Consider the following 21,640-nt stretch of genomic DNA (forward strand, 5'->3'; position numbering starts at 1 on the left):
TAGAAACAACTAGTGTATTGATTTGGGGAGGAGAGGAGGGCTGCAGATGGGAAATGGGGAGGCCAGGGGCTCCTTAGTGTTTGCTAAAATCCCCACTGCCACATTCTCTCCACCCTTTCTCAGCTTTGTCCCCTGGGGTGGGGCCCCAGCAGGCTCTCACCCTTCCTGGCGGGCCTCCCTCTCCCTCCTCCCCTGCACCCCACTTGACCTCGACCTCCCTCCAGTGACCCAACAGAGCCCACTCCCTGGCTCTAAAGCTGGGAGAAGACAGACTTAAAACTAACCCTTCTTCCCACTTCCTCCACCTCCCAAGTCATTCCCATCTCTTGTCCAAATAAAATACAGAAAAAAGCAAGCGCAGCTGGTACCTGGGAGAATCAATTCACCCCGGGGCAGGGTGAGGGCAGGGGACAGGGCAGGCAGAGGAGCCTCAGCAAGGTGTAGTGGACGGGAGGCTGGGGGCAGGGGGCCTGGCAAGGGGCCCGCCACTGGGGGAGGCTCGGCCAAGACTCCACACCTGCCTCTCAGGCACCATGTCACAGGGTCCCCGGGGTGGGGGCAGCAGCCAGGGCAGAAAAGCAGAAACTACGCTCTGTAAAAGCACTCCTTTCCCTCGGCTCCTAGAGGAAGCCCTCTTTGGTTTTAAGGCAGTTGTGGAGTTTCCCGGGAACAGGGAAAAGGAAGGGGTTAGAAATTAGGATTGAGATAGATGCTTTTTTTTTTTTTGCTTGTGTTTTTCCTTCAGTATAAAACCACTGTAGAAAATAACTTCTCTTAGAAAAAAAAAATAATGAAACACGGAAGAAAAAAAACCAAAGGGGTATTTTCTTTGGCTTAAAGCCCCCTCTCGTGAGGTGCAGAGTGGGGGGTGGCGGGCAGGGAGGTGAGGAGGCCGGGAGCCTCTGTTCCACCCTTGCCCTGGCAGGTCCCAGATTACATGATGCTGCAGTTTTGGGGGCCCTAAAAGAGAAGAGAGAAGGGAAGGGGCGTGAGCAGCCATGCCTGGCCCCGTACCCTGCCTCCCCCAGAAGGGAGCAGTCCCCTGTAATCTTCACACTCCAGCCCTGTCCTGCCCTCCAGTCTGGGGCTCAGAAGGGAGGGGCAGGATGCAGGAGTGGGTTGCTAGGACTTTGGGCTGAGGGGAGGAGGCGCCCACTCCCCCGGGGCAGCGGAAGATAAGGCTGTCCCGCCTCCCCAGACCCACATTGGGCCTCGTCCTAACCCTCAAAGACCCCAGGGTCCTCTGCCTGCAGGGTGCAGAGGCAAAGAGAACAACTCACCTGGGTTCGGTGGCTGGAGTTGCCCAGTAGGTAGGAGCGGGTGACCAGGCTGTCCCCGAAGCTGCCACCCCCACTGCCCCCCACACTGCGGTAGCTGCGAGTGACTGTGACACTGGATGCAGAAGAGCCAGAGGAGATGGATCCGCCCACCTGGGCTCCAGAGCCACTAGCAGACGCCTTGTCAGCCGGCTGCCCGCACGTCCCGCACAGCACGGTGCGCGAGCGCAGGTTGTACTCAGCGGGGTCCCCCGAGCTGCTGCAGTGGGAGCCCTGGAGAGGGAGACAAGGCTCAGGCGGGACAGCGAGTCTGGGACTGACTGCTCAGGCCCAACACCCAGGCTCCGTCTCCTGCAGGCTCCCAGCCACTAGGCAGGAAGGTGGTGGCTCTGGGCCCAAGGAACCAGGGGGTGAATGGGGGCTTGGGAGGCCAGAGGAGGGGAAGAGGTGGGCAGGGAATGAATGAAGGGGGAGAAAGATATTTAGTTCAGGAAGACTTGGGGGAAGGGAATGGGAGTCGTGGCTTTGACTCTGTTGTAGCTGTTTTAAGCTTTAGAACGGAAGGAGAGAGGGTAAGAGAGCATGCTTGTACGACAGCGAGCATGCAAAATCAATTGGGGGAAGGGGGTGAGGAAACATTCTTGCAGGAAAAACAGGAGAAAAGAGAGGACATGCATGCAACAGAAATGGGGAAGGGATAAGAAAGAAGACGCATGCAAGAAAAATGGGGGGAGAGAGGCAGGGCTGGGATGCCCCACATCTATCCTCCCGTCCCCTTCAGGACACAAATCCAAACTCTTGTCCACTGCTCCCATGGGAATACTCCATGGCATCAGAAAGTTCCCACTCCCTTCCTTACCAGAGTAGGGCCCCCAGACACCTGGGTTCCCTGTTCAAGGTAGAGGGAGGAGAGAGAAGAAAGGCCAGGGCAGCAAGTGAAGTTCCAAAACATTCTTTAATGAAAAGATTTTGGGCATGGGGAGGCCAGGAAGAGGCTGTCCCCAGGCCTGGCTGGGTGCCCCCGTGTGGCTCGGCCTCAGCGGCGGCTACCACTCACGTGGTGGTGGTGGAGCAGGTCGTCTCCATCCTCATCCTCATCGTCATCCACCACAGTCACTGAGCGGACCAACTTGCGCATGGCCACCTCCTGGCGGGGACACAGAAACAGAGCTGAGGGTTAGGGGGCCAGGGTCAAAGGAGGGCTGTGCAGCATTTCTACCCACAGCGACCCCCTGGGAGCCTTTCTCTTGGTCGACCCTTTGTACAGCCTTCTGCTTACTCTGTCCTCTGAGGAACTCATTTCTACCTCTACAAGAGGGACACAGTCAAGCGCTCAGTCTTCAACAACCCTCACTGTCTAACTTCCAACCCTCATGCTGCTAGGGGAAGCATCTTTTGGTTTGCCAGTGGATGGGGAGGTTGAGGTCTGTGACTGCACCAGAGAGGTAGGCGAAAGTGACCCAGTAGGAGAAAATGGCCAGGAATTGGCTCCCTTGGGTTGGGAGATGCTGCCTCCCATTTTGACCAGCAGGGGGAGCCAGCCGGCAGCATACTCACCTCCCCACTGGAGTTGATGAGAGCTGTGCGCAGGCTGTTCCCGCAGCCCCAGGTGTTCTGCGCCTTCCACACCAAGTCGGTGGGGGGGCTATGGGTGGCCCCAGCTCCTGCAGCCCAGATCTGGGGAGGGAGGATTAGGGCAGGGGAGCTCACTCCAGTGTACCCATCCCCAGGCCTGTCCATCCCCTCCACCCAGGGCTACCCCAGAGCTTCCAACGCCTTGCCACTCACCGTCACCACCTGCCCAGCCTTCAGGGTGAACTTTGGTGGGAAGCGGTAGGTCAGCAGGGGATCATCTCCATTCTGGCGCTTGATCTGCCAATTGCCCATGGACTGGTCCTGCCAGAGACGGAGGGAAGAGGAAGCTGGGGGAGGCTCATCCAGGCTTGTAGGTTTATCTCGCTCAAGAGCCCGGGCAGGTCCCTACCCCCACCCCACCCCTGCCTCCCCAGGGATAATAACTACACTCTGTGGGATGTTTACCCTGTGTCAGGCACGTTTGATGCTTTATCTTTCATCTTCCCAACAATTCAAAGAGGTAGGGACTATTATTCATCCCTATTTTACAGGTAAGGCAACTGATACCCCAAGAGATTAAATAACTTGCCCAAGGGTTAAATAACTCACAGCCAATAAAGTGGCGGAGCCAGGGCTGGGACTAAGGCGCCGGAGGAGACATACCCTCTGCGGTGCAGGTGGGGAGGTTGCTTCCTTTCTCCAGACTTCACGCCTTCATGTCTCAGGTTTTCCTCCCTAACCCAGCTGTTCTCCCTTAGCTCGCGACCCGAGGGGCGGCCTACCTCGTTGGACTTGTTGCGCAGCCGCACAAACTTGCCCTCCTCGTCCACCTCCTCCACGGCCACGCGCCCGCTGGTGCGAGCGTGCTGCGAGAAGCTGCTGCGGCTCTCGCTGGCCTCCAGCTTGCGTTTTTTGGTGACGCTGCCCCCACCCGGCGTCTGGGACGAGTGAGAGGAGGCGCGGCCGCGGCTGCGCTGCGAGGTGGGGCTGGGGGACAGGCGTAGCCTGGGGAAGGGGGAGACAAAGTGGGGGAAGGGTGTTAGTTAAGGCTGGTCGCCCGCCAGAGGCCCCTCCTAGCAGCTCCCCGACTCCTGGCCAGCCCACCTCTCCTCCTCGCCCTCCAGGAGCTTGCGGTAGGCGTGGATCTCCATGTCGAGAGCCAGCTTGATGTCCAGCAGCTCCTGGTACTCGTCCAGCTGCTGCTGCATCCTTGCCCGCATTTCTGCCATCTCCCGCTCTTTCTCCGCCAGCAGCCGCCGGCTGGTGTCTCGCTCACGGGCCAGGGAGTCCTCCAGGTCCCGCAACTTTGCCTCCTTGGCTGCCAGCTGGGGTAGGGGAGGAGGGGGGGTGTCTGGTGAGCTCCCAAGGGCCCCAAGTTTGGAGAGGAAAGGACGTGGGTCAGGGGTAGGGAAGACCCAGTCATTCTCCCCAGGATCTCAAGCGTCTTATCAGAGTCCATTGCCAGTCCTAACAGGCCCTTGGCTGGCGACCGGGAGGTCCTTCCCAATACCTAAGTAAATGCTCGTATTCTGAGGCTAAAACCTACTTCTTCCTGTTATGAATGGCACAGCCAGCTAGAACGATAATGATGCTTTTAACACCTCACATTTCATGGCACTTAAATACTTTCGAGTCTCATGGCAGATCCGTGAGTTAGGGAGGACAAGAACGATCTCCGTTTTCAAATGGGACAACCGAGACTCCAGGAGGAGAAAGTCATAAAGGTGAAATGTGAGGTGATGTTGCAACAGCAGACAGGTCACCTGACTCCAAATCCTGGGCCCCTTCTCTCAGTCTGTGGTCCTGGAGGCATGTTTGGAGCCTCACCTCTACAGTGCCCTCCTCAGGAAGCCCCTCTGGGTATCTGCCCTACATCCTGCCCAGACTGTAGGCTGGTGGAGACAAGCGGGGCATCACCTGCTTCTGGAGCTGGCTGAGCTGGGCCGAGAGGCTGTCGATGCGGATGCGGGACTGCTGCAGCTCCTCGTGGGCGGCCCCCACCAGGTTGCTGTTCCTCTCCGCCGACTGCCTGGCATTATCCAGCTGGAGGAGAGGACACAGGGTTAGGGCTACAGGGACCAGGAGGGAGGGAGACAGGGAGGGAGGGGCGTGAGGGCAGCACCACTGCTGCAGCTGCAGGTCCTGGACCACCCCACCCACCCGATCCCCCTGGAACATTCCAGTGTGAATAGGGGGCAGGCTACTGGGGGCAGAGGCAGTGGGGAAAAAAGGACAGAGCAAGCACCTTGGCAGAATAGGTCTTCTCCAGCTCCTTCTTGTACTGCTCCACCTGGTCCTCATGCTGGGCCCGCAGCTCCTGCAGAGCGTCCGCCAGCCGGCTCTCAAATTCACGCTGCTTCCCATTGTCAATCTCCACCAGCCGGGTCTCATGGCGGCGCTTGGTCTCGCGCAGCTCCTGGAAGGGTTGGAGCAAAGACACAGAAACCGAAATCAGCATTGGTTCCTTGGAGTCTGAGACCCAGATGGCTGAGCTCCCTGCCCAACCCTGACCCCGCAAGCCACTGTCAGCCCTGCTTTGGGATCTGGCAGCTGGGAGCTGGGAGCTAGCCAGCCCTATTCCCTGACAAGGGACTTGGATAGGTGAGTTCCGTACATGGCTGATCCCACAGCCCCAAGACCCCGGTTTATCACCTGCCAGCCCGGCCCTCTGGCCTGCAAAGCTCACAGTCCCCACCTCACTGTAGATGTTCTTCTGGAAGTCCAGTTCTTCCTTCAGTGTCTGCAGCCTGTTCTCCGCATCTACCCGCCGCAGCATCTCATCCTGAAGTTGCTTCTTGGCCTCACCCAGGGCTGCTTCCAGCTGAGAAGGGGGCAGAGGTCAGAGCTGGAAGGAAGCTGAGAGACGGGGTATTCCATCTCTCATACGTGAGGATACAGCTCCACAGGGAGTCAGGACAAAGTCATGGCATTCATCCACTAGCTACAACCACTCTGGGTAGATGCTGTGTCCCTCCCGCCCCCATAGGACCTCCCCTCTCCTAGCCCAACATAACAACTGCTATAAAGGGGGTAGGTACACAGTATGGAGGGAACAGGAGGGAAGAAAAGGAACCAGTGTGCCTGGGGTAGTGGGGCAGAGGGGTCTGGAAAGGCCTCCAAGAGGCTGAGACCTGCAGGACAGGTTAGTCCTTTATACAGTGTATGGACAGATGAATAGAAAGATGAGGACATGTAGGCTGGGGTTGGGGGCAGGGGTAGGGGAGAGCACATGCAGAGGCATGGAGGTATGAGCACATGCATGTTCTGAGATCTTCAGGAAGATGAGTACTGCCAAAGCCTGAAGAACAGGCAGGAGAGTAATGGGAGAGGTGGCTGGACTGGTGGGCAGGGCCTGGATCATAAAGACACCCTCGTCTGAAGAAGTTTGAGCAGGGAATCACCTTGCTTAGATTTTCATTTTAGAAAAAAAGTGGCTGGGGGTTCTGAGGGGAGGAATAGAGCTGGAGGCAGGAGACCCAGGAGAAGAATGTCCCAGCCTTGGTTTTGTGGTCAACCCACTGGCATCTCCTGGCTGGGCCTGGGAAGGGAGAGAGCCCCAGGAGGCAACTGGGCAGCTGGTTCTAGCCCTGGCCCTGCTCCGAGCAGATGAGGCTATGAAATTGGGAACAAGCCGGTTTCTTTAAATTTGTTCCCTAAGCTTGTAACATGAGAAATTAGAGGAGAGAAGAGATAGCAAAGTGTTTTGAAAGTAAAAGCTACTCCATGCAAGCCATTATGTATGCGCTTCCCATATGTATTTAGCCATTGGCTCCTATGGCCTCTGTGGATGAGATCCAGAGAGGTCACGAGCTGTTTACAGGAGAGCCACACCGGGAGGGACTCAGGGCCAGGCACAGTTGACTGCAAAGCTAAATGCAAATGGCTTGTGGATTATTCTAAATTCACTATGCTATGCTAGATGCCTTGGACAGCCAGAGAAGAATGAGATATGGTCTGGATGGGCAAAATGATGCTAGGACATGGCATTGTGGGATTAAGGAAGCCTTCTTGGACCAAAAGGGGGAAGTGAAATGATACAAAATAGTTTCAGTGGCTGAGAGAACTCAAATAGAGTCGAGAGGTCATTCTGGAGGTTATTCTTATGCATTATATAATCCTTTTCAGTTTTTAGTGTATTGGAATAGCTAGAAGGAAATACCTGAAACTGTAGAACTATAACCCAGTAGCCTTGATTCTTGAAGATGATTGTATAACTATATAGCTTACAATGTGTGTTTTATGATTATGAAAACTTTGTGGCTCCCACACCCTTTATACAGTTTATGGACAGATGAATAGAAAAATGAGGACAAAAAGTAAATGAATAATAGGAAAGGATGGGGGGGATGGGATGTTTTGGGTGTTCTTTTTCACTTTAACTTTTATTCTTATCTTCTGTGTATGGTAATGAAAATGTTCAAAAATTGAATGTGGTGATGAATGCACAACTATATAATGGTGCTGTGAATAGCTGATTGTACACCGGCAATGACTGTATGGTATGTGAATCTATCTCAATAAGATTGAATTAAAAAAAATGTTTCTAGGACAGGTGAAGGACTGATACCATGTGACAGGTCACACCAGGCACCTCCTGGGTAGAATGGGATGGAAGGGTGAGGGTGCATGTGTTTGGAGAGGTCAAATGGGGTCATGGGCCAGCCTTGCAGGGCAGCCTCACCTTGGCCACCTGGCCCCGCAGGTCATGCAGCTCGCCCTCCAGCGTGCGCTTCTCACTGAGGGCGGTGCTCAGGGCCGCCTCCTTGGAGTTGAGCAGAGCCTCCAGATCCTTGAGCCGGGCCTGGGCAGCCATCAAGTCTCCCTCTTTCTTGGTATTGCTGAAGAAGAGAGGGAAGTGTGGGTTTAAGAGAAGAAATCCACTCCCTAGAACGTTCCCCCAAGGAGAAAGAGAAGCTACTCCCCAGAGGTCAGTAATGGTCAGAGTCAGGGCTAGCTCTGTGGTCCTCCCAACTACCAGAAGAGGGCGGCCTTGGTTTAGGTTTGTTTGCATCTGCCAGCTTCCAGCAGGCTCCCACCACCCCCAAGATCCCCGAAAACCCCCTTCCTGCTGCTCCACCCTCCCCATGACTCATGACTCAGGAACGTGCCTGGGGCTAAGGGCAAAGCTCGATCCCATGATATGAATGCTTTTCCCTCTCCTCCCATCCCTTCCCAAGAGACAGGGGTACCTTTGTCTCCTGCCCCTTCCCACGCATGGCCTTAAACTCCTCCTCCCCGGGCTCCGCCCACCTTCCGCTCAGTTAAGCCGCCCTCCCTCTGGGGAGCCACTCAGGCTCCCAGCCCTGGGGTCTGTGTCCCCAAGGCTTCTTGATGTGAGCCCCCCTAGTCCCTTTTACACCCCTGGGACCATGGGGAAGGAAAGTCTGGTTGGAGCTCAGGGGGGACCGCGGATGAGGGGGACCAGATGCAGTATCGACCCAGACGGGGCTTTCCTGTCTGGGCAGAGCAGAGAGAGAATTTCAGGCTCTACCCGTCCACCACAAGCCTCAGCATCTGGCTGCAGATGTGGCTCTCTGGCCTCCAGGCCCATCTGGGCTCCAGCCTGGAGCCTCGTTGCTCCTCAAACTGGACAAAGCTTCACTAGAACAACCAAACTGGGGATGCCTCTGCCACCTCCCTCCCTTCTGGGCCCCTAATTATTTTTGCTGATAGCAAACTGGAGGGGTTGTATTTTCTTGAAGACCTCCTGGGAACCCGGGAACTTTCCAGTCATTAAAATCACAAACAGGGTGAGAGAAAGCAGTAGATCCAGGGAGCCTGGTCCCAGCTGCCATCTGTAACTCGTCAGTCCTTAAGCACAGCCCACCACAGCAGATGGAAAGAAGGAAAACCAAACGTGGGCAGGGGAAAAAAAAATCTATTCTGGAAAGGAGAAAAGCGGCTCTGCCAACATTTTTCTCCTGCCACACAAGCCCTAAGCTCTAAAGAGGCCCAACAATTCACCCTGAAGTGGGATAGAGAAGGCCAGACTTAAGGAAGCTCTGGAGGGAGGTGGCGTCTCCCTCCCAACTTAGGAGGTCCCAAACAGGGAGTACGCCCCATCCAGCTGAGCTCCACTGGGCTGGGAGGGGACAGAGCGATGCCCGGAGGCTCCCTCAACTGGCATCCTTGCTTGGTCTAGGCCTCTGGCCGCACCTCAGATTTTTAACCCAAGTATCTGTCTCCTGCAAAAAGAGGCCCTTCGAGAACTGGAGGATATCTCCCATCCTCTTTCTCAGACAGAAAAGCTAAAAATAAAGCTAAAACCAGGCTCAGGTTTTGGCTGCCGTCCGGCCCAGCCCCTGGCTGGGAGCACAGCCCCAACTTTCCATGACTTCAGAACTTTTCCGAAGCTGAGGCAGCTGCGGGGGGCGGGGAGGGGGGACAAAGAAAAACCACTGGTAAAGTGAAGCGACCCGATAGACACACATTCCGAGGCCCTTGGGCAGACTCCAAGGCTGGCAGGGACTTCCCAGAAGAGGCCTCTGTGCCCTGAGGGCTAACGGCTGTAGCTGGCAGCACTGCCAGGTAGGGGAAGGCCCTTGGCTCTTAGAATATAGACCACTAGAGAGAGCTTAGAGTCGGTTCAGCTCAAACCCCTCCTTTTACAGATGAAGACACTGAGGCACAGGGGAGGAGAGTGGATGGCCGCAGTAGGAGCAGGGTTACAGTCGATCCTGGCTGCTGATCTAAGACTCCTCCTCCTTCACCTCACTGCTTTCCTAAGCCACAAGGCCCAGAGAGAAGGGAGAGCCTGGCACAAAGCTCCCCGACCCAGCCAACCTGAGCTGGGAGAAGCAGGAAGGAGTGACAGGACAGTTTCAGAAGATGTCTCAAGGGCATCTCTTCCCACCAGAGGGACTCCAGTTCTCCTTGGGAACACCCTTTCTGTGCAGTGCCAGGCAGACACGTGCATGGACTCTGCCCTCTGGGAGCTTACAGTCTGACAGGTACAGGAATTTTTCTTTCAGTCTAACCTCATCAGTTCCTCCTGCTCCCAAAGGTGGTGGTGGTGACAGTGATGATGATGTTGATAGCAGCAAACACATACCTAGAGCTTCCTCTGTGCCAGGCACTGCTCTAAAAGTTACAAGGCAAACTCACTCAGTCTTCACGGCTACTCTGTGAGGTGGAGCTATTACTATGCAGTTGAGGAAACCGAGGCACAGAGAGCTACGTCTGGGGTCCCATGGCAAGTATGTGGCAGAGTTGGAAATTAATGCAGTACTGCTCCAGCACATGCCATGCTATATGGCCTCCTAAGAAATTCAGGGGCCAGTTTTCCTATCCCGCCTGGAGGCTTTGACTAGCACTTGAAAGAACTAAAACACACCCTGCAGAGGAGGGGAACCACAAGTAGAGGGAAATGGGGGCGAGGGCCTCTGCGGTTTTCTTAGTGTGGAAGAAGTCACTATCACCCATGGCTCATGACTCAGACCGCAGGAGTCTGTGGCCAAGGAGCCACACGCACTCCCCGAGAGATAGCTGGGGGTGGCAGAGCCCAGCACCTCTCTCCTGCCTCCTCCCCAGTCCTGCCTACCCAACAGTGCCAAATGGCATTTCCTGCCTAGTTGGGGCCCTCAGCCCTAGCAGGGACCCACAGCAGATGCTGGCCAGGCATTTGGCCCCACGGTGGTGACGCCGCCCATGCCCCTGGGATGGGGTTGGGAGAACTGGGCACGTGCAGACCCCTGTCCCCACACTGGGTTGGCAGGGAGGACAGGGTGGGGCAAGCCAGGGGAGCTGGGAAGGGTGGGAACTAGGGGCTTCTCAGGTGACTCATTCACAGGCAGACAATACCCGGGGGCAGGGATCGGGAAATCCTCTACTGCTCACAGGGGAGACCCTGGCTTTGCCCGCATCCTGCCCCAGGCCCAGTGCCATGCCAGTGGGAGGGGCTGGCTCGCCCTCTTGCATCCGCCAGGTTTTACAAGCACAGGAGTGGCTCCATCCCTGTGGCCTTGTGAGGGAAGAAGGGCTGGGCATCCTGTTTCTAACTCTTCCCACAGCTGGCAAATCTGATCTTAGAAAGAGGGAAGAGATTGGGGTGGGGGGACGGGGAGAGAATAGCAGAGAGGGAAGGAATAAGGTAGAAATGAGAGCTGGACACTGGAAGGTTGGGGTCCAAGGCTGGAGGTCTGTCAGGCTTTGGCTGGTGACACAGGGAAGCCCAGCTCCTGGGCAGCTACAGGCCAGGATTTTCAGGGCTGCTTTTGGGGGAGAAAGATGCTCAGCGCAGTAAAGGGGTTGGGTGGGCACCGGGCCAGGCCCTCACCCCACCCTCTGAGTCATCCTCCTCAGCCCAGCCCTGATGCCAGATATGGAAGCCAGGGCTGGCCACAGGGCTGTTTGGGCCAGTTGCTGGGAGCAATGTGCTGGCCCAAGAGAGAGGCCCCATTTCCTCCCCTGGGCTGGGGGAGAGACCAGGGGGCAGAGGCATTAAAAACAAGGAGTGGGAGGAGCAGATAGGTGAGGTGGCGGTGGAGGAGCTGGTCCAGCCCTGCAGGGGTCCCCAGGGCCCCCCCCGGGCTCCCCCACCCCCGGCTGCCCCTCCTCACCGGCCCTCCAAGTTCCCCATTGCTGGAAGTGGGAGAGAGGATTGGGGCAGGAAGGCAAAGGGCTCTGAGCCCCTGGGCATTTCCTGCCTCATAAGAAAGGGCGCCCCCTGTGGCCGGGCTGTGCAGGGCTGGGTGGGTGGCGGGGTGGGGGGGCCCTGCCCTCATGTGACTGCTCTCCCCTGTCCTCCGGGTGGTCTAGACCGCTGCCCAGGCTGACTTCCTGCTGCGTGGTGGGGCGTCTCCTGCTGCACCCCAAGCCTGCCTGCATGTTCGTACCACCACTCCTTTTACTCCAGCAACTCCTCCCTCTGCAACACATCCTGCTTTCCCTAGTTCTGTCCATCTATCCAAGTCCACCGCCCTCCCCTAGCTAAACTACCCCCATCCCCACCCAGCCCTGCCCAGCTGCTACAGCCCCACTCTCTCTCCTCTCTCCTCTCTCTCCCAGTGACCTCTAGCTGGTGCCAAGGGTGCCATTTGTTTTACCTATTGGTTTTATTCTCTCTCTACTCATGTTGTAAGTGTCTCAGGGATTTTCTGTTTGCCCCCCAAATGCCCTGAGTCTAGGAGGTAGGTTCATATGGTCAAGGCTTCTAGAGAGACCTCCTCCTGGACCAACTCCTGCACTTTTCTAGATGGGGAAACCAAGGTCTGGAGAGGGGCGGGCTCACTTACTAAATACCTGCCCAAAGGGTAACCTGAGGACACGTGAAGCAGACAGGGACGGAACAGAAAATGGCACGAAGCACGCAAGGGCCACAGAGAACAGCACAGAGAGACCCAGGAACAGAGAGCCTGGGAGACGTGCCGACGATCTGCCTTGCCTGCCAGGAGACACCCTAGCCAGAGAGTGATACAGAGGTCTGGTGAAACCGCCACTCCCACCCACCCCCAAACATCACACACACCCACAGGTGGGTGCACAGCCATGAGATTTAACATTGTCCCTACCCCCCATATTAACCACTGCTTGGTTTTCTTGGCTGGTCTGTGGGTCTGTGATCACTTTCAGCTAAGGGCAGGATGTGGGAAAGCTGGCCCTTACCACGATCACCTTTTATCCCCAGACTTCCCCGCTCTGACATCAAGGCATCATCCCTTCAAGGCCCTTGAAGAGAGAGGACTGGAAGGGGCACGTGTTCCAGGGTCCCACAGTCCCTTGAGACTTCCCCAAACTCCATCCCGTGGTGTTCTGAATGTCCCTTATGCCTGGAAAGCACATGGTGGTTCCTCCAATGTGGACCACACTTTACGACCTCCCCACCGGGGCATGTGTGCCCACAGCAGGCAGGCTCTGCTTCTGCATGCCTCTTTTGGGTGTGACACCCACCAAACATGCCCAGGGTCTGAGGCCTCTCAGATCCCCTCCCAGGGCTGCCAGGCTCCCAGCTGCCCCCGCCCGCCCCCCAAGTAAAGCCAGGTCTTGATTGCAGTCAGAGGGAGCAGCCTGGGGGGTCGAGGCAGGGGGGGCTGGTGCTGAAATGGGGGATAGGCGGCCTGTTTACATGTTCAGACAGGAGCAGAGGCGCTGAGCTTGGCGGGGGGCCAGGCCTGAGTCACAGCTGCTGGGTGTATCAACGTGGCATTGTACGGGAGCAGGAGGAGCCTGGGGCCTGGGGCCAGGACGCTGGGGTCCTGGACAACAGGCGGCTGGCTTCCTGATCAACCGTCCCCTGCAAGGTCCCCGGCCAAGCCTCACGTTCATTCTTCCTGGCCTATCTGTCTCCAGAAGTCATTCTTAAGTTGTCACAAAAATGCAGGGGTGGGACCTGGAGAAAGACCAAAAGAGGTAGGGCTGTGGGGGAGGGGGGAAGGAGGAGGGAGGGCCTAGGAAGAAGGTCCTAGGTCCTGAGGGGAGGGAAGACGGCCACTGGCCAAAGGGAAGGGCATTTGGGGGGGATCCCCACAGGAAGCTAACTCAGCAGTCCCTTATTAATCTTCCATCTGGTGGCTCAGGGTTATTAACCCTGACAACACGGGGAGGGGGTGGGAGCCACGCCCCAGGGTCAGGAGCAGAAGTGGGAGAGGACTTAGGAGTTCTGGTCCCACTGCATTCCAGCTCTAGGCTAGGAAGAGGCAGCTGTCTATCCCAGCAGGCAGAGGTGACTGCGTTAGAACTTTGGGAGGAAGGGGAGTCCCAAACAACCTCTCAAAGGCCTAGAAACTGGACTCTCTGAAATGACGGATCTGGTTCTCCTGGGCCAGCCCTAAAGGGACCTATATGTCCTGTTCCCCTTCCATTTGTCCCCCCACCAGCGCTTGCTGCAACCCAAGCATAATTCTCAAGAAAAGGCCACCCCTCAGCCTCGGATTTCCCGACTGGACAAGCTCAGGGTCTCCCACCAGGTCAGCCCTCTACAGTGACTCAGCTCCCCTGCCGGGCCTGGGATCCCAGCCAGAATTATTCCTGGCTTCAGCAGGCAGGATTCTGCTTCCTCTCCCACAGAGGGTCAGGGGGAGCCCCCTGCCTCCTTTCCAAAGCCTGTCCCTTTCTTTAAGGAACTAAGAAGGGCCCAGACCTCATCATGGCCTAGCCTCAGATTGGGGAAGCCAGGGCGGGAGCAGGAAGGGTGGCCGGTAGGCAGATCAAAGTCACTCTGTGCCTCCCTGTGGCTCCAGGCATGTGCTGTCTACTCCTGCTCCACGGGAACAGTCCCAACCTTCCCTAGGCCCTGCCTGCCAGCCCCCAGCACGGGTCAATGGGAGGCATTTCTGGGTCCACCCTCCCTCTCTCCTATTTCATGATACAGTCCTTTCCACTTGGCCGTTCCTACTAGCAATAAAAACAACACATAAGCCAAGAGTAAATGCCAAAATTATTAACCATTTCTAATAAACTTTCTTTGGGAAATAAAGAAGAGTGTTGGTACTTGTAATCCTGCAGCTCATGGGAAATATTTCTATCGAGAAGAGCATTGGCTCTTAATTATTTCACTTTAACTGTAATTGATTTTAATATTAATAGCTTGGTATTTTAGAGGACTGTTTTCTCATTTTGTGGGTCAGTGTACTACTTTGGAACCTTAGGGATCTCTGAAGACCTGCTGCTCCAACCCCTTTCTTTTATAGCAAAGGAAATCCAGAAAGGGGAGGTGATTTGCTCAACATCACACAGCAATTGAGTGGTAGAGCCAAGTCTAGAACTGAGGAAACTGAGAGCCAGGGCTGTTTCCACCACCCCACACTGCCTGGCAATTTGTTGGTCAACTACCCTGACTCTTATTAAGGATAGGAGACCTTACAACCTTCCCAAAGACCCTCTCTCCAGACACCTCCAAGCATATTAGACCTCAGCCTGTGTCACCTTCAGTACAGGTGGCCCAAGGGGGTAGGACCTAGGAGTACTAGTTTCTGGTCTTGGCTGCTGCAGCTGCTGGACATGATGAGAGGCTGAGAGAGGGGTGAGGGAGAAGAGAGCAGAGGACACAGTTGGTATGTGAAGGCATCGCCTACCAGTTGTTCCTCCAGCTGTCCCAGCTTCAGCTTGATCCTGAGCTTCTAAGTCGGTGGAAATGGGGCTAGGGGTGGGGGCAATGGGCTCATCCCACTCAAGAGCCAGGGTCTCAGACTCCTGGTGGCCAAGGGATGTGCCAACCAAGGGCACAAACCATGGGAAGGCATTTGGGGCCCCAGTGAGGAATTCTCTCATGCTCCTTAAGTATTTCTCAGGCCCCAGATTTAGCAGCACCTTCTTCTTCCCATTGGGATCAGAACACGGACTTCAGGGCAGGGAGTTGGGAGAGATGACACCAGGCGCACACTCAGGTGAGGGCTGGGGCCCAGCATCCTCAAAGGCCCTCACCCCCATTATCCTAACATCTCTGACAAAGGACACAGCCTCCTTTGGGTCTGGGTAGATAATTCCCATGACAAGTCCCAAGACAGTCTCAAGACAGAATCACCAGCCTCCCGTAGTTTCTGAGCTCTGACTGTCTCACTTCGCATGACCTGGCAGGGTCCTGGGTCCTTCCAGGTACAGGCTGGGACAAGGGCTGTTGATCAAGTGTTAACAGGCCCTGGCAGGAGGCCTAAAGCAGAGCATAAAGGTGTCACTGGCTCAGGCTGCAGGAGTGGGGCTCAGGCTCCAGGCACTAAACCTCTAGCCTCCACCCTCAGAACCCTCCAACCTGTGCCCCAAGCTGGGGAAGTGAGGTTTAGCGGAATCAGAAAGCCCGTGCTCAAATCCTGGCCTGTCCCCCTCTTGCTGTGTGTGACACGGGACAAGCCTCTGCATCTCTGTGGCCTTTGCTCCTCTTGTCCTACCTAGAGATGAATGAGCCTGAGCCTGCGCCTCCCTGCCCAGCCCCACCAGGGCTGCCTGTGGCAGGCAATGCAGGAAGTCATCAAGCACCAAGGCCTTGTCCGGGGGGAAGAGGTGCTTCTGCTTTGTGGGTCTGGGATCTTCCCGCTTCTGACTCAGCTTTCTTCTGTCAGCCCTGCACAGGAAGGTACAGACCCTGGCACCATCCTGCAGCCCAAGCTCTGGACTCAACTCTAGAGCCACTTCTACACATTGCCCTTCCAGGACCCTGGCTCCAGAATACCACCAGAGGTCCTAAGGAAGGAGGATGGAAAGGGACTACAGAAACATAATGGGGAGGGGGGTAAAAGACATAGCCACTCAGGGCCCCCTTTTAAGACACCTGCTGTCTCCACCCTGTCTCCTGCTGTCTCTTATAAAGCCAGGGTGGAAGAGGGGGGCAGCATCTGAGTCATCCACCCAGCTGTCCTGCCTGGGGTGGGGCCCGGTTCCAAGCCTCCCGTTGGTTCTCAACTTCCCCATCCTCCCCACACTTAGATATCCAAATCCCTCAGGCTCCAGTGTGTGTGGAGAAAGTGTGTGCTAGGCGGCTAGAGGGTGTTTCTGCTGGAAGCCCAGCCCAGCGAGAGGGAGTCCCAAACCCTAGGGTGTGGTCCAGGTATCCAGGCAGGGCCAGTGATTGTCACAGGGTCTTACAAGCAGCTCTAGATCCCAATCCCAAGCCTGGCCCTGAACTCTGTGCTCTAATTAAACATTCAGCCGGGACAACACCTTCTCCCCAGGCTTTATGGGAAGGGTTGGGACAATGCCTTTCTTCCTCTTCCAAGCTCTCCATACTGTCCACTTCTCCACCCCATCCTGAGCACAGCAAGCACAAAAGGGAGCAACAGACCCTGGCTTCTCCTAGTGGGGACATAGAAAAGGACAGACACCCTAGTCTGATACCCTTTTGTCTCCACCCCTACCTCCCATCTGCCCGGGATCCAGGTGTGCAACACCCACTCCCTTTTTCCGGAAGCCCAGCCTTCCCGGCCAGGATCAGTGGGGGAGAAGAGAGGCAGGTGGCTAAATATAACAAGGACACACACCACCCCCACGTGCACACACACCCGCCTGGTATCCCAGGCCTGGACAGCTGCGTTGGGAGGCGGAGGAGACAGACTGGCGTGGCCGGGTTAACAAGAGACTACAGACTCCACTCATCCTGTCCCCCAAACAACGTCTTCTCCAGACAAAGAGCTTTGGTAGTTGAGTGGACTAGTTGAGAACACTAATTCTCTCCGTTCTTCAACAAGTGTCTGGGGAGTGGGGGGACGGTTTAAATCCAACGGCTTGTCTCATATTTGTTCTGCTAATTAAATTTTTCATATCACAAGGAGAAAAGACAGACTGATCCCTTTAACAGAAATAAACATTCAACTAGTCTTCCCACAGAACTTCCTTCCACTTAGAAGGGAGATGAGATCTGGCCATGCTCACCATGGCTGCGGGGTGGTGGTGGTGGTAGTGAGGCAAGGATTAGAACAGCCATGAAAGGGATCTGGGAAGACCGTGAGTTTGGAAAAGATGATACACAGTGAGGGGTAAAGTCAAAACCACAGGGCCCCCCATCCCCCCCCCCCACCAGATCTACAAGCACTTTGTAGATCTCTTTGTAGTGCTCTTTGGCCTGGGTCTTCATAGAGGTAAGGGGAGTGGGGATAAGGAAACCAATTCTTGAAGGACTGGAAGAAGAGGGACCAAACTTCCAGGCTCCCAGGAGCCTTTTTATAAAAGAGGGTGGAGTAGAGAAGGGCAGGGATGGTTGGGGTGGGAGTGGCCTAAAGCTCCCAACGGCTGGATTTCAAAATTGTCACTGTATTCCAGCAGTCTAATAAGGCAAAGATCAAAACGTCAGAGACTGAGAGGATGGGCCACCACACTGGCTGGGCTGGGCTACTGAAGCGGCTCACCCCGAGGGAGGGAGGGACAGAGCTCCCCACCCTCCCAGACATTGGGCAGAGGACTAGACCTAAGCATAACACAGCTTCCAGAGACAGGAGCCTCTGCCCTCTGTCTCCCTCCCTCCCTTGCACTCCTGAGCCAAGCAGGCCAAGGGCTGTGGGTGTTGGGGTGAGCAGCTCTTGTTTTGGTGGGCAGAGCCAGGAAAGATCCCAGACATGCAGGGAATGAGGAGGAACTTCTTGACTCTTAGAAGGAACCCAGGAAAGTGTCATGCCAAGGAGACCACCACCATGCTCCTGGAGGAGAAGATGGCAGTCACCCTGCCTTGGTGACCTCTCTCCAACACCACTGGACATCTGCCAGCTTGGAAACTCTGTTTTAATGGGCATCGTGTGCTCAGAGCCTGGCTGGGCAAAGTTGGCATAGTGCCAAGTTTGCCAAGAAAGTTCTAATAGGACTCTTCCCCCACTCCAATGTGTCCTGGGTGTCCGGATTTCTCAGACCTGCCAGGGCCCTATCTGTTTTGCTCAAGCTCCTCCCCCAGGCTCCGAATGGCCGGCAGACCCCACCCTGACCGAATGCGCAGTCTGGGGCCAACCCCTACCGGCCCGCCCGGATGACCCCACCACCCCTTATAGCCCCTATCCTCTCCCAGAAACCCTTCCCTCTCCGTCCTGTCAAGACAATTCCCCTAGGCACCGCCAGGCACCTCCTAGGGACAGTTCCGGGGAGGGAGGAGACTCCACGGCAAAGTTATCAACCGCCCGGAGCCCTCCCGCTCTCTTCCTGGAGCCAAGCAGGGACACCGGTCCGCCCGCCCTCTCCGCTCCCCGCCACCTGGGCGCACTCACCGCGCTTTCAGCTCCTTAAACTCCTCGCGTACTTTGCTCAGCTCCAGCTGCAGACGGGCGCGCTCCTTGGCCACCGAGTCGAGAGTCTTGCGGGCATCTCCGAGCTCGGCCTCATAGGCGGCCTTAATGCCGGACACCTCGCGGCTGACCACCTCCTCGGACTCAGTGATACGAAGGCGCAGTCCTGCGTTCTCCGTCTCCAGCGAGCGCACACGGTCGATGTAGACCGCCAGGCGGTCATTGAGCTCCTGCAGGTCCTCCTTCTCCTGCAGCCGGGTGATGCGGGTGGGCGACAGTGGGGTGGAGCTGGCCTGCGCCCCGCTGCGGGTGGCGCGCCGCTGGGACGGGGTCTCCATGGCCGGCAGGGTGGCAGTGCTGCCCGAGGGCAGGGGACCCGGGAAGGGCGCGGAGCTAGGGCCGAAGGACAGAGACTGCGCGGGGTCAGAGCACGCCGGCTGGCTGGGCTCTCGGCTTGCTCCTGGCAGGCGTGGGGAACTGGGCCGGGCGCTGTCGGACCTCGGGATCCGGGTTGGCTGCTGTAGATGCGTCGCTCCCGCGAACACTCTGAGTCACCGGTGCCTGGGCAAAGGCTCTAATAGGTCTGGGGAAAGGGAGGAGGGGCCAGTGCTCTTAAAGGGGCCATCACATCCCCGCGGGGGGCGGGGAGGGAGTGGTGAGGAGGGGAGAGGACAGTGGAGCAGTGGTAAAGTGGTGCCCCCATCTCCCGCGCACCCGTCTGCTTGGGGCTTCCCTGAAGCTTCCCCTCTTGGTTTCTGCCTGCTCAGTGCTGCCAGCTCCAAGCTTCCCCCCATTCTCGCTCTTGCCTTCTGGCATAGAGGGCAGAGCCAAAGGGTAAGAGTGGGTGGGCAAAGGGCAGGGGGAAGGGGGCACCGGGTGCAAAATGAAAGGGGGGGGCAAACAGACAGCGCTGGGAATCCAGGAAAATGGGGGAAAGGGCTGAGGCTGGTGCCCAGCAGGGTGACTCACCCTCCTTCCACCACTGGCTCCCCCTTTCCTCCCTATAGTAAGGGTGAGTCACCCCTTACCACTACCCCCCCTCACAAGTGGGCAGCCCATTCAAAGCTGCAGCTCAGTAAACCAGGGGTGGAGCAGGGAAGGAATGCCTGGGTTTCCCTGGGGGACAGCGAAGTCCTGGGTCTTGAGTTCCCCTACTCCCTCAAACTTGGGGCAGGGTCCACAAGTTTAGGGTCCCCTTTCCCCTGTCTTCTGCCCCAATTTATTTCCCTTCCAAACCAAGCCTTGGGTCTTAGATCCAAGTAGCAACCCCCAGTCCCCCAGAGAAAGCATCTGCATTGCCCATCCCCTGTCCCCCTCCTTTGGACCCAAGCAGTTGGCAGAAGAGGCTGCCTAGTTTCCTGCCCCCTTCAGTTCCTTTCTTCTCCTTGCCCCACCCAGCCAACTCTAGGACTGTACTTATTTTTTTTTTCCAAGACTGTACTCATTTTATTGGATAATTTAAAACAGATACCGGAGCTGTGCATGCATTCATCACGTTGCCAGGACACCAGGTCCCAGATTTTTGTGGTTCCCAGAGGGGCCTGAAAGGGGGAACAGGGCCAGGGGCTGGACAGCCAAAGTTGGGTCTTGGGCCCAATTTTAGTCAGAAAGGGGTCGGTAGGGATAGGGATGGTAAAGACCCTACAGCCTTGCTGGCTGCACAGGCCAGCAGAACACCTTCATTCCTCTTTGCCCAGGTCTAACTGCAGCTGCCTCTGGGGAGGGGACCAGGTCCTCTCACAGGACAGGAGGCTTCCCACCCCTGGAACCTTGGGGGGCCTCACTCAGGACCCCTTTGATCAGTCTCCCACTCCTCTCCCCTATTCCTGGCCCAGCTCTACAAGCTGCTTCATCCTCTCTGACCCCGTTTGCCTGGCTGCTCTGCCCCGATGCCTCCCACAGCTTATTCCCAGATGAGGAACCTGGGACATTAGATTATGTTGCTAACTCCTACAGCTCCAGGATATTAGGGTTTTTGCAATACACAAGGCAAGCAGGGCCGGCTGGGTCCTCGGCTCTGGGTTCTGGAGCTGGCCTCAGATTAGACAAGGGACTGCAATGGGACAGAGGCAGGAACTCTGAGTGTTCAGAGAGGGGGACTGGGGAGGGGCACCTAGGTTTCCCACGTCTATGAGGGTGACCAGGCCATGTAGTGAGCACCCACCTCTGGGGTCTGCCCGAGGGAACCTGGGATATGGCTTCCTCTGCCAGCAGCCCTCTCCCCCAGGGTGTGGCGCCCCACTCTTAACTTTCCAGACAAAACAAAAAGCCTTGTTCTGCTGCTTCCTCTTCTGTTCCCCAAACTGGGAGCAGAGGCAGGGTGGTGAGCCAGTGAAACGTGAGGGACTTGGCTCCTGCTGTTCCTGCTGCCTCAGCCCCCTCCCTGGCACCGAGCCCCCCCTCTGCCCCACCCAGCAGCCTGGCTTCCCCTCCTGGCTGGGGAAGCAAAACTATACTTAACCCTTCCTATCCTGGACCTCCCCCTCTTTGGGTTAAGGGAAAGGAGAAAAGAGAGGGCTTTCACTCCAAATTTCACTCTGGGTTCTTCCCAAATAGCTCCCCATTACTACTACTACTGCAAAAATGGCCTCCATCCTAAATGTGAATTTCAAACTGGGACTTTATCTTAAATACTCAATCCTAAGTGTGGACCCCAAATCCTAGGAATGGATCACCTCTCCTAGGAGAAACACCTGTCCCATGAGAGAGGGGGAGGCCAGGTCCAATGGAGCTGGGCCTGCTAGACATTGGGGTGGAAGGGGAATTGTGCCTGGGTGGAGACTGGGTTCTGATCCTGCCTCTCACTTGCTGGTGATGCTAGATCTGCTACTCAATTCTCTGCTACCACACAGGAGGATCGAGCTCCTAGGGGTGCAGAGCCCTGCACAGCATGTCAGGGGGTGATAATGATACTACAAGCTTGCCCTTGTAGGAGCTGCCCAGTGGTAGGGAAGACAGAAAGAGAGGCAAAACCAATAAGCAAGAATGGTTAAGGAATAGCCAGGACTCTGTACTGGATAATGAATTATAAATGGATCCTAGCAGGCTGGAAAGTTAATGAGTGATCTCAGGAGATGGTGGGGTAAGTCTGGGGAGTGGTTTGGGCAGTGTCTTGGAGACCAATAACCTTGGTAGGGGCCCCTCCTCTGTGCTACT

The 21,640-nt window shown here is 56.4% G+C and overlaps 1 protein-coding gene and 1 long non-coding RNA gene across 2 annotated transcripts in view; one reads left to right on the forward strand and one right to left on the reverse strand.

Moving 5' to 3' along the window:
- Positions 1–21,640, reverse strand: part of LMNA (lamin A/C) — a 21,823-nt gene continuing 183 nt past the window's right edge. Inside the window, exons 2-13 of the mRNA XM_037825753.1 lie at positions 18,467–19,067; positions 7,534–7,690; positions 5,548–5,673; positions 5,098–5,268; positions 4,770–4,895; positions 3,957–4,177; positions 3,635–3,857; positions 3,066–3,173; positions 2,835–2,954; positions 2,335–2,424; positions 1,281–1,550; positions 1–960 (exon numbers count right to left, since the gene is read on the reverse strand). Coding sequence (XP_037681681.1) covers positions 934–960; positions 1,281–1,550; positions 2,335–2,424; positions 2,835–2,954; positions 3,066–3,173; positions 3,635–3,857; positions 3,957–4,177; positions 4,770–4,895; positions 5,098–5,268; positions 5,548–5,673; positions 7,534–7,690; positions 18,467–18,822 — 1,995 coding nt within the window. The 5' untranslated portion in view covers positions 18,823–19,067 and the 3' untranslated portion in view covers positions 1–933. The remainder of the gene's footprint in view (positions 961–1,280; positions 1,551–2,334; positions 2,425–2,834; positions 2,955–3,065; positions 3,174–3,634; positions 3,858–3,956; positions 4,178–4,769; positions 4,896–5,097; positions 5,269–5,547; positions 5,674–7,533; positions 7,691–18,466; positions 19,068–21,640) is intronic.
- LOC119526556 overlaps positions 19,163–21,640 on the forward strand; it is a 19,033-nt gene continuing 16,555 nt past the window's right edge. The window contains exon 1 of the long non-coding RNA XR_005215204.1: positions 19,163–19,318. This is a non-coding gene — a long non-coding RNA (uncharacterized LOC119526556). The remainder of the gene's footprint in view (positions 19,319–21,640) is intronic.

The sequence above is a fragment of the Choloepus didactylus genome, chromosome 2, assembly GCF_015220235.1.
Source record: "Choloepus didactylus isolate mChoDid1 chromosome 2, mChoDid1.pri, whole genome shotgun sequence".
Lineage (NCBI taxonomy): Eukaryota > Metazoa > Chordata > Mammalia > Pilosa > Megalonychidae > Choloepus > Choloepus didactylus.